The sequence below is a fragment of the Raphanus sativus genome, chromosome 6, assembly GCF_000801105.2.
Source record: "Raphanus sativus cultivar WK10039 chromosome 6, ASM80110v3, whole genome shotgun sequence".
Taxonomy (NCBI): domain Eukaryota; kingdom Viridiplantae; phylum Streptophyta; class Magnoliopsida; order Brassicales; family Brassicaceae; genus Raphanus; species Raphanus sativus.
Window position 1 is genome coordinate 24,572,645 of NC_079516.1, and position 12,903 is coordinate 24,585,547.

Below are 12,903 nucleotides of genomic sequence, written 5' to 3' on the forward strand. Positions count from 1 at the left end.
TGATTGATTTCTTTCCTTCTGAAAGGTAGAAAGTGTGGCAAGAAGGAAGAAGAAATCAAGAGAGTTTCGGATTTGATGTTATATCTTCCTTCGGATTCCGAGTATCTTTTTTTTTTTGTCGACAAGATTACAGACTCATGATGACTCTGTAAACCAAAAATTCCGAGTATCAAATGTGAAACACAATACATGAAGTTTCACTAAACAGAGATCTGAGTTGCCTTGAACCGATTGTGACTACCAAATCTCTTAAACTCTGGCGAACAGAAAAAAAAAATACATTTCAGAGTATATTATATTAGAGAGAAAATTCCTCATTAAATATTATAAATGATTTTTTCATTAATATATATATATGAATTAGTCCATTTACTGTTAGTTAATTTTTAACTGAAAATTCATCTAACTCACTTTGGTATTAAAGTCCAATCTATACAATCCAGACCAAAAATTATTTTGTCAATGTGTCCTTGATATTCCAAAAAAGTCTCATAACAAAATTAAAAAAAAAATTAAATGAAATATATAAAACATATAAATCAATTTAATTTATTGTAAATTAGTTTTGAGTTATAACCTATAACTTATAAGTCTACTAACTTAATATTTTTTTTGGTAAAATGTTAAATTTATTATACAAGTTTTTGATTTTTGACAGAAGCTTACAAAGAAACTAGTAGAAGAGAAGCATAAATTGAAACTAAACAGCAAGCAACAACACAATAACAAGATCACAAAAAAGGAGATATATGAAGTCAAAGAAACAGAAGGCAACGAGGCGAGCTCAGACCAAGGAGACTGGAATGGCGCGGGAAGAGACATGTCGGTTGCCACGAGCCCAAGAGAAAGGTGTCCTCAAACCTTGGATGCACTGTGCCTACAGCTTCCAAAGGACCCACCGAACACAAACCAATCCAAAGAATCACAAAGCACGGACAGGGTAGCTACTCGACACGAACTACAAGCAGCGGCACGAGGTAATGACACCATCCGACGATGCTGTCGTTGTAGATTGCCGCCTCCAAACCTTCCACCCATGACCGTATACACCCTTTTAACTGAAAGTTCATATAGAACAGAAGGACTGGAAGGGTACACAACCCCTGGAGCAGATAACATCGAGCAAAAAACACACAAACCGAAAGCCCAATTAACATCCTGCCATTAATCAAAACAACTGCTGCAACCTTCTTCGTAACAAAGTACCTGTGAAGAGTCCAAGGAGGAAAGACAGGGGCGAGGAGCGCCACACCATCGGTAACTAAGGTTCCAAAGTAGAGAACTGAAGCTAACAACAGAGCGCCGCCACAAGAGAACCCCGTGAGGAGAGTCTAGATCCAACCTCAGAAAACTCCACGCCACCCACCAGAGATCACCAGTGGAAAACAAAACCCTAGTTTGAGACTGAAGCAGACCTCCAATCGGACCGCCAAGAGAGACCCATTCCCACGACAATCAAAAGCCACACCGAAGGAGGAGAGAATACCTTGGATATACCGCCGACGACTCACCCACCACCTATCCTGAAGAGCTGAAACGAGATCTAAAACTTTCAGTGAACAGAGACCGGCCATCGAAAGAGAAGACAGCTGCGACGAGACGAGAGCCATCCTCAAGGACCCAGCCACAGCACCGAGAACCTCCTAGATCTACGACGGAAACCCTAGATCTGAACCGGAGAGGTCGACTCGTCAAGCTACCCTCCGCTGCAAAAGACATGGATTACAGAGAAGAACAAGGAGAAGAAGAAACACAGTGACCAGAGCCTCCGACGACCGCAAAGAGGATGTGACAACCGTCGGAGCGGAGGAGGTGGTGATTTCTAAGGTTTTCTAGAAAGAGGTGAGAGAAAAAAGTTTAGAAAGAGAAAAGTCAGTATCTTTGATTGTCCTACTAATCACCTCTGTGGTAATAGAAAAAAACAAAGAAAATTCAATAATGTGAACTGCAAAGTTTCAAATCCTCTATTTCCGTTGGAATTTTCCTTCATAACATCATTATTTTCATTTAATTCACCTGAAATTCTAGGTGGAGTAAGAAAAATACGCCCATCTGTTATTATCACAATTAATAATGGAAGACTTGAAGTAGACCAAAGACTTGGAAAAGTCTTTGAATCAAACAATATGATTTAAGTTAAATACATATAAATACTCGATATCCCCTCCTAGCTTCATTACTTCATAAACCAGCAAGAACACATAATAAAAGAAAATGATAAGTATGGTGCTAAAGTTTGTCGTGACGGTGATAGTGTTCGCCCAAATCTTAGCTCCAATTGCTGAAGCTGCTCAAGGAAGAGCCGTCTTTTACGACCCTCCCTACACTAGTGCGTATAAAAATATCTATGTTTTGTATGTTATAAATCATTCTTTCTAATAAAGTGCATATTATTAATCATTGGTTACAAATCAATGATGTGATTCAGGGTCTGCTTGTTATGGAAATCAATACGAAACGTTGGTGACTGGAGTCAGGAACGATCTGTGGCAAGGAGGCCGAGCTTGTGGTCGGAGGTACAGAGTTCGATGCATTGGTCCTACATACAACTTTCCAGGAGCGTGCACGGGACGTAGCGTAGTCGTCAAAGTAGTTGATTTCTGCCGGGAGCCTTGTAATGGCGATCTTAATCTCTCTCGTGACGCTTTTAGAGTCATCGCCAATACTAATGCCGGCAACGTCCGCGTCGTATATAATCCGTACGTCACATTCTAAAATCTATTATTCATCGTATTTATTTAAGTCCTTATATTAATATGCAATAGCTAAACATTATACAGTAAAAATGTATAAATTAATAATTTTGGAACTTCAATATTTTATTAATTTATAGAGTTAATCATTTACAAAAAAAAATTATTTTATTTTTCTATTTAAGGTATATTTTCTTCTAAAATAAGAAACATATTTAATTTTAGTGTATATCTATTAATTATTTTTTTTTGAAATTCAACATTTTTATTAGTTTTATTACGTTATTTCATGTATATAAAATCTGTTTTATAGAGCTTAAGTGTGGTTTTAGATATAATTTTACTTATATAAAATATATACAAATATAAATTATTAATTTATAGTTTTAGTTGGAACCATATATTTACATAGGTTTTTTGAAAATTTATTATCTTATTATTTTATCTATTTATGTCTATTGATTTATGGTGTTTATTAATTTATCGAATATTATTTTATAGAATTTTTAGGGTAATATATATACACACATATGTTAACCCATTCTAATGAATTCGAAAACAAATTTATACTTAATTTACGACTCTTTTCTGCAGGATATGAAGTTGATATACATACTAAATAAGCGAATAAGATGAAGAGTTGATTTCGTGGTGTACTATTCCACTAAATCGAAAGAATAGTATATGTATGGATGGTCCTTTATGAGAAATAATTGTACTTCATCTTATTCAAAAATAATAATAATAATAATAATAATAATTGTACTTCAAAAAAAGAATTTCACTGTATCCTACTAAACTTATTTTTTCACAGAATATTATATCTCTATAATATTATTTGAGAAGTCAGTTTCATATGTGTCGCGCTTACATTGATTCTCACAGTGGTTGATTACACGAATACCCTTAATGAATTAATTTTTAGTTATACATAATTATCTTTACTAAAAAATTGTTTAGTTTCCTTTTTGTTAATAAAGCTTTAGTTATCTTTATTTATTATAGTTTATTTATTTCATAAACCCATATATGATAAAAAGGAAATATCTATAAAATATATAGATTTTGTATATACAAAAACGGATTTATTTTTTCTTACTTTATATTTTCCCTAAAAACACAAATAAAAAGTGAATATTGAATAATTTTCAAAATATATAGGTTTATATATATAATTTACAAAAGAAAATAGTTAAGATAAATTTTAAGAAAACATATTTTATAATAATTATATTTTTTATTAAATGATTTAAAGAAAATTAATTTCAAACAACATAAAGTGATCATTTAATATCATTAAGAAAAATTATAAATTAAAATTAAAATTTTACCTAATTTTCATTGATAAAAGTATAAAATGTATTCACAATTATAAAGAAGTGATGATTTACCAATTATTAGGATTTAGTTGTTTTATAAATATTCAGATATGTACATGAATTTAAAATATTATAAATTATGTTCATGAATGCAACTACAGTGTGTTTCTATCTTTTTAAAAATAAACTTACCAAATTTTATAATATTTATAAAATATATTTCGAAATATAAAAGGATGAACTGAACTAAGTTAAGCTAAAAGTAGTAATCCAATTTTAATCTTATTAAAGTAAAAAAATAGTTGTTCAATTTGAAATAATAGATGGGAAAACATACCTAACAATAAACACTTGGACTGTCTAAAATATTATGTTTGAAATAAGATACCTAATTAAGATGAAAACATACATATAAATACAACCTTTTGAATTTCTGGATGTAACTACCTTATGAATTCGAAATTAATCAATGAAGTTTTGAAATATTTCTGAATTGGTTTACTTATTCAATTATCAATCTCCTAGCACATTAATTTATTTTATATAATTTTATCCAAAATAACATATATTAAAATTTTAAAATATTAGAAGTATTTATTAATGCAATTCCAGCTTTATATTTCTTTTTCTCAGAAAACATATATAAAATTATAAAAACTTGGATAAATATATTTACAAATCTAATAAAATGAACCAAACTAAATGAAATTAAAATAACAATTTAGTTTTAAACTAATGAAAAATTGTTGTTTATTTTGAAACCAAATATAGAGCTCAACAATACCATACATGAATTGATCCAAATTACTGTATATGGAATCACATATCTAATTAAGATGAAAACATAATGATACTTAATATTATTTTCATGATATAAATTAAGATAACTTAAAAGTTATGAACAAATGTATAGATATTTATATTCATATAATGATACTTAATACAATTCCTTTTTTTCATCATATATATAAGTTATAAAATTACTTAAAAGTTACAAAAACATATGTAAATGTTTAACAATTTTTAGGTTTTGATTATTTTGTAAGTATTTGTTCCCGTGCATGAGCACGGGAGAATCACCTAGTTAGTTAATTAAAAGACGTACTGTTTACATTGGACATCTCTTTTGTAGCATTAAAAATATTTACAAACGCATAAGAAATAACACAAACAACCACTAAAAAGTAATCATAATTTTCTCTTTAGAGTTGTTCAAAAAAATTTCTTTTATAAACAACTGGAAGCTTCCTGCTGCCTTCTTAGGTCTTGATTGTTAAATCATTAGCATTAGTGTTATGCTATACATTATCCGATCAACATTTGTTAGAAAATCATTTAGAAAATCATTTACTAAATGCTAATGTTATCCAAATGCTCTCTAGCAAATGCTCTCATATGAAGGTTTTTAATTTGGAAAAGCATTTGCATATATAATTTATAAATTTAAGAAAAATATACAATTAGTTCATTTATTTGATTTAATAATATCATAAAATTATTTTTATATCCGTAAAATGAAATTTTGATTTCTAAAATAAATTTACAATATAATTTTTAACACATTTAAAATATAATTTAATAATACTTAATTAAATTAATTATAAAACTTATATAAATTAAATTATAGAAATTATAGAAATTAAATTATATAAATTATATAAAGTATATTATATAAATTTTATAATTAAATTATATAAATTATACAAATTAAATTATAGAAATTAAATTATTTAATTTATATAATTAAATTATATAAATTCTATAAATTAATTATATTTATTTTAAAAAATAAATATTATGATTGTAAAATTTATTTTATAAAATAACATTTTTGATATAAACATAATTTTTGAAATTAGTAGATAAAATAAATTATTTATATATCTTTTATATATTAATATATGATATAAAAAGATATATATATATATATATATATATATATATATATATATATATTAGAAATATATTCATTATTAATAAAATATATATATTATATTAATTTTAAATAATATGTTCATAATGTTATACCAATCAATCTAATAAACAGTTAAGTAAAAGCATACATCTTCTGCAGCATATTGTTTTTATAGCATATTGCTACTGCTTTCTCATTTGCTTTTATCAGAACCATGTCTATAATATATTTAAAAAAGCATTCACCTCAAGTCTCTAATTAATATAACTTTATTTAGGATCTCAAATTTCAAAATAATTCATAGTCTAATGGTTTAGACATTTAAAAAAGGTATTTTCACGAGAGTTCGACTAGCTCAGTTTCTTGATTCATATATATTTTTCCCTATATGATATAATTATAACTTATTTACGTAATAAATTTATTCTTTTACAGTTTTAGACTTGTATCTCGTGAAGATGATATAGCATACTAAAAATTGTTTTCATTTTAGTTGTAAATAATATTATTTTTAAATCACCTTAGGTCCCTAAAATCTTTCGCTCGGCACTGGTTCTTACAGGCTTAGAGCCGAACATTTTCTTGTTGGAGAGAAACATATATGAAAGTTTTATTTGTGTGGTTTCAATGTGTTATTGAACCATGAGAGCTAGATTTTGCACTAAGCAAGCCATTTATTTGAGGGACCATTAATGTGCAATCTCAAAAAATATTTTAAAAGTTTAAGATCAAAGGAGTGGCTGGAAACAAAGATATTTCTGTAAGATACCATCTAATCTATTAATTTAAAGTTATATATTTTATCTATTGTTGCTAAGTCATAGTAAGAACATTTAATTAATCACTTATTGTGACATATTTAATTATTTACATTAAATCTTAATAATCAATAAAGATATGAATAATAAATAAATTTAGATTATAAACTTAAATTTTATTTCTAGTTATAACAAAAATATCTTGAGAAAAAATCTAACAAAATCCTACCAAATATTTTTATAAAATAATGCACGTAATTAGTAATGTAATCTTACTATAAATTAATAATAATTAAATTTTACCGTGAAACACAGGAAAATAAAAATTATATGCTATTTTATAAATTTTATAATTATAGTTTATATTATATTAAAATAAACGGGCTGTATAAATTAAATATGATAAAATTATATATAAGAAAAATTGTCAAAAATACCATTTTCATAGTAGCACATTTCATGTTTACGCTAACCACTCTAACCACCACTTTTAATGAAGGATTTAGATTTGAAAGTTTAGGATTTAAGGTTTCGATTTAATGTTTTAGAGTTTAGCGTATATAGTTTAGGGTTTTAGTGTTGAGGATTTAGGGTTTATAATTAAGGTTTTAGAGTTTAGGGTTTAGGGTATTGAATTTAGGTATAAATTTTAGGGTTTAGGGTTTAGAATTGAGGATTTAGGGTTTAGGGTTTAGAGTTGGGGATTTATGATTTAAATTTTGGGGTTAGAATTTTGAAAAGCATATAAAAACAAGGATATAAGAATTTTTAACCTTTTAATAAATAAATTATTTTTAAAAATGTGTCTTTAGTGGTGGTAAAGATGAATAATGATACATTTAAAGTGGTATTTTGAAAATTCTCCATATAAATTGGTAGATTAACAGATTTTCTTTTAAAATGATTTCATTTAAAATAAATTATAATTCATCGTCAAAACAGATTAAAATTCATAAACTATGTAATATTTTATACAAAAACTAAAGTTATTAACATATGCTAAAATTTTCTATCTACAACTATATATTATAATTTTATTTATTTTGAAACTCTCAAAATATGTTATATATAAATATTTATTTACAATATATAATAGTATATAACTAACCTTTAGTTCAAGTATTATTTTTATAAACTTTATTATTAGAAAATTTTGAATTTTTAATTAAGTAATAAAAATATTAATGACAAGTCAGTTTTACTAATAAAGTTAATTTTTATTTGAATTGCAACCAAATCTGGTGATAAAAATATTGAAAATCTTAACAAAAACTCAAATATATTTTTATTAAAATACTGAATTGCTTTAGTAATAAAAATTCAAAAATAATTGTGTAATTTTCTAAATTTCTATTGACTAATTATATTCCTTTTATAAAATATAAAATCATAGATGATATATATATATATATATATATATATATATATATATTTTAAGTGTAGCACAAAAACAAGTCATGCTGTAAAACTCAAAAGTAACATTTTGAAAAATTTATTTAATAATAAAAATCAGAACACTTAATACCATAACATAAAAAATATCATGTATTGATAAAATTTACTAAAATAATATGATAGATACTGCTATGTATACAATTTACTAAAATAATAGAGTTATATTATTTAAATAGACCAATGTATTTATTTATAAAAACTCGTAAAATAATAAAGTGATATATGTTAAAGTATAATTTCTTAAACAAAACATGAAAAATATAAATTATCATAAACAAATATTCATCTACTGTATAACAAATTAGATTTAAAAATGTATTGTATGTAAATTGTAAAATATTAAAAATCTATATTAAACGAGATCATATATTTGATTATTTCAGATTATCATTTAGGTATCGAACTCAAAAAATATACTAATAAGTAACAACAATCAGTAAGAATATGAAATATATAAAACAAATCACTATATGAAAAAGGTACAAATCACTATATATTAATAATGACGAATAAAAAGCTTGAGAAATAAGATGGTAGAGTCATGACTTGAGAAATTACCAGTCTCCCTCCACAATATATAACACTATATGTAATTCATATATAATAATATCAAAATTATATATATATATGTATATATAAAATATCCCCACGAATGTATGGGCAAACAATAGTATTGGATTTTATAAAAATATAAAATCACAGATGTAAAATATAATTTTTTAAAAATGTAACACAAAAACAAATCATGCTGTAAAAAATTAAAAGCAACATTTTTAAAACTTAATTTAATAATAAAAAATTAGAACCCTTAGTACCATAACATCCAAAAATATCATATATTGATAAAATTTACTAAAATAATATGATAGATACTACTATGTATACAGTTTACTAAATTGATAGAGTTATATTATTTAAACAAAGCAGTGTATTTACTTATAAAATCTCGCAAAATAATAAAATGATAGATATTAAGGTATTATTTCTTAAACACAACATGGAAATATAAATTATCATAAACAAATATCCATCTACTGTATTTAAATATTTTTTTTAATGTACTGTATAAAAATTGTAAAAGATTAAAAAGCTATATTAAACGAGATTATATATATGATTATTTCAGATTATCATTTATGAATCGAACTCAAAAATATATTAATAAGTAACAACAATAAATAAGAATATGAAATTTATAAAACAAATCAGTATATGACAAAAAATACAAATCACTATATATTAATAATGACGAATAAAAAGCTTGAGAAATTAGATTATAGAGTTATGACTTGGGAAATTACCAGTCTCCCTCCACAATATATAACACTAAATGTAATTCATATATTTAAAACTTATATGATAATATTAAATTATATATTTATAAAATTAAAATTCCTGCACGAATGTGTAGGCAAACTATAGTAGGGCTGGGCAAATAAACCAAATCCAAAAATCCGAAAACCCGAATCCGATCCGATATAAATGATTCTGAATCGACCCAAACCCGACATAAATACCGAATAAATTTTTTAAATGTTATTTCAGGTTATGGATATTATAAGAACCGAACCCAGATCTAAATGGATATCCGATAGAATCCGAAACATTCAAACTCCAAAAGAATCTTGTACCAAACATGATCTCTCATAATATGTATTCAAAATATATTAAGATATATTGAACATCTAAAGTACTTATCTATTATATGAAGGTTGGTGGTTATATTACATGAATGTTGATGGTTGAAGGTGACTGTTGAATCTTAAAATATTTAGATTTAGATTTTGCTTTCATTATTAAACAATGTTTCTCATTTCATGAAAATTTGCTTTTCGTTTTATGCTTTCATTTATTTGGTTTTCTTTTTTATCAAAAATATGTTTTCCTTTCGTTTGATTTTGAATGATCACGGCTTATCATCCTTTTGTTATTTTGAATCGACTTTACTTATTTTTTGGTTACAAAAAAATTCAAAGCATGTATTTTAAACCCGAAGAACCGATTTTACTTGTGTTTTTGTTACAAAGTAGGTACAAATCAGGTATTTTAAAACCGAAAAACAGGTTGGGACCCGAACCCAAAAGAACATTGGGTTATACCGGTTCTTTGAATATTTACTAACCCCAACCCGAACCAGTCCCGAACCAAACTTTCAAATAGACTGATTTTGATAAAACCGAAACCCGATTAGGACCCGAATGCCCAGGCCTAAACTATAGTTTGGATTTTATAAAATATAAAATTATAGATGTTAAATATAATGTTTTTTAAATGTAACGCAAAAACAAATCATGCTGTAAAAAAATAAAAAGTAACATTTTGAAAACTTAATTTAATAATTAAAAATCAGAACACTTAATACCATAACATAAAAAATATCATATATTGATAAAATTTACTAAAATAATATGATAGATAATACTATGTATCCAATTTCTAAAATAGTAGAGTTATATTTTTTAAACATAACAGTGTATTTACTCATAAAATCTGGAAAATAATAAAGTGATAGATGTTAAAGTATTATTTCTTAAACACAACATGGAAATATAAATTATCATAGACAAATATCCATCTACTGTATACTAAATAAACTTAAAAATGTATTGTATACAAATTGTAAGAAAATTTAAAGCTATATTAAACGAGATTATATATTTGATTATTTTAGATTATCATTTATGTATCGAACTCAAAAATATATTCATAAGTAACAACAATCAATAAGAATATAGATAAAAATCCCTATATAATAAAAAATACAAATCACTATATATTAATAATAACGAATACGAAACTTTAGCAATAAGATTATAGAGTTATGACTTGGGAAATACCAGTCTTCGTCCACAATATATGACATTAAATATAAATCATGTATTTAAAACTTATATGATAATATTTAAATTATATATTTATAAAATAAAAAAAACTTATCCATGATTGTGCGGGTCAAACTCTAGTTTTGGATTATTAGACAGCTTTCTTGTTGTCTCTGCTAGATCTCTGGTTAGCAAATGATTAATCAAAATGGTGGGATCAGGATCATCTATATTTGTATGGAATGATCATTGACTTCCATCCACTTGTCTGAGACCAAAAAATAAAAACAACACAAGCTTTACCCGGACCTCACTGTGGATTCTTTCATCAATGCAACTTCGAGAACATAAAATTTACAGGCAATTCCAAACATGGTGGATCCTCAGGATGCAGAGTTTATTGAAATCATACCATTAAGTCGAGTTCAGACAGCTGGCCAGGATGGATGGCATTTCACTAATAATGGGAGATACACTGTTAAATCTGGATATCAAGTGGAATGTGTATACCAGGTAGAAAAAGAACTTTGAAAGAATATGGTCCGTTGGTCACTGCCCTAAAGGCCTTTTGTTGGAAAGTTCGTTGCCCACCTAAAATGAAACATTTCTTATGGCAACTGATATCAGGATGTATAGCGGTTAAAGAAAAATTGAGAGCAAGAGGAATTCGAGGAGATACAACTTGTGTATGATGTGAAGCACCTGAAGGATCTAAAAATCATGTGTTTTTTGAATGTCCACCGCGGTTCAGGTTTGGGAGTTCTCAGGGATCCCATCGAATCCAATTCTTTTTCTTATGCAATTTTTCTTCACAAATATGAATCATTTATTTTGGAGAGTTTTCCCACATATGGAAGACCATCAATATGCATGGATTTTATGTACATATGGAAAGGAAAAAATAATAATTTTTTTAGCAATTTAGATATTGATCCCAGAAATAACCTAAACTCGGCAGAAACGGAATCACTACTTTGGGCTGAGGCACAAGCCTCACTTACACAAGGGACTGATCAACATAGGCCGGTATAGTAGTGAATATTACTGAGCATACAAGGTAGATGGTGTTTTACGGATGGATCGTGTAAAGCTCAAGAAAATTATTCTGGTCAAGGGTGGTATAGTACATTACCAGGTTTTGATGGTTTAATGGGGCGAGGAATGCACGAGCGAGTTAATCACCACTTCACTCAGAAGTGGAAGCTCTTATTTGGGCAATAAAATGTATGAAGAATTTAAGACAGTTTAATATTACATTTGCAACGGATTATTCTCAGTTAGTGAAAGATGGTTTCGGAATTAGAAGAGTGGCCGGAATTTTCAAGTTATTTGGAAGACATCAAGATACTGAAAGAAAATTTTCACATCTCATAGATCATCCATATACCACGGACACATAATTTACGAGTGGGGAGCCTTGCACGTAGTGTAAGAAAACAATCGTCTTTTGTTGTCCACGTGAATGCGGAGTTGCCAGTTTGGTTTGCAGAATCTATATGAATTTGTTTTCATGTTGATGACCCGAATCCGATCCGATATAAATGATTCTGAATCGATCCAAACCCGACATAAATACCGAATAGATTTTTTAAATGTTATTTCAGGTTATGGATATTATCCAAACCGAACCCATATCTAAAAGGATATCCGATAGAATCCGAAACATTCAAACCCCACAAGAATGTTGTACCAAACATGATCTCTCATAATATGTATTCAAAATATATTAAGATATATTGAACATCTAAAATACTTATCTATTATATGAAGGTTGGTGGTTATATTACATGAATGTTGATGGTTGAAGGTGGCTGTTGAATCTTAAAATATTTAGATTTAGATTTTGCTTTCATTATTAAACAATGTTTCTCGTTTCATGAAAATTTGCTTTTTGTTTTATGCTTTCATTTATTTGGTTTTCTTTTTTATCAAAAAATATGT

At 26.9% G+C, this 12,903-nt stretch overlaps 1 protein-coding gene and 2 long non-coding RNA genes across 3 annotated transcripts; 2 read left to right on the forward strand and 1 right to left on the reverse strand.

Annotated features, from left to right (window-relative positions):
• Positions 1 to 563: 563 nt before the first annotated feature.
• On the reverse strand, positions 564 to 2,078 carry LOC130496319 (uncharacterized). The gene is made up of 2 exons (XR_008935430.1): positions 1,207 to 2,078; positions 564 to 1,103 (listed from the first exon to the last, which is right to left on the reverse strand). It is a non-coding gene; the product is annotated as an uncharacterized LOC130496319 (long non-coding RNA).
• Positions 2,079 to 2,169: 91 nt separating this feature from the next.
• On the forward strand, positions 2,170 to 3,492 carry LOC108836085 (EG45-like domain containing protein 2). The gene is made up of 3 exons (XM_018609290.2): positions 2,170 to 2,329; positions 2,429 to 2,699; positions 3,288 to 3,492. The coding sequence occupies exons 1-3, from the start codon at positions 2,215 to 2,217 to the stop codon at positions 3,292 to 3,294; spliced, it is 393 nt and encodes a 130-aa protein (XP_018464792.1). The 5' UTR covers positions 2,170 to 2,214; the 3' UTR covers positions 3,295 to 3,492.
• Positions 3,493 to 8,327: 4,835 nt separating this feature from the next.
• LOC130496660 (uncharacterized) lies at positions 8,328 to 11,700 on the forward strand. Its single transcript, XR_008935823.1, has 2 exons — positions 8,328 to 11,475; positions 11,590 to 11,700. It is a non-coding gene; the product is annotated as an uncharacterized LOC130496660 (long non-coding RNA).
• The last annotated feature ends 1,203 nt before the right edge of the window (positions 11,701 to 12,903 follow it).

Coding starts and splice junctions, on each gene's coding strand:
- LOC108836085 (XM_018609290.2), top strand. CDS start 2,215: ATGATAAGTATGGTGCTAAAGTTTGTCGTGACGGTGATAGTGTTCGCC. Junction 2,330..2,428: donor TTACGACCCTCCCTACACTA/GTGCGTATAAAA, acceptor GATGTGATTCAG/GGTCTGCTTGTTATGGAAAT.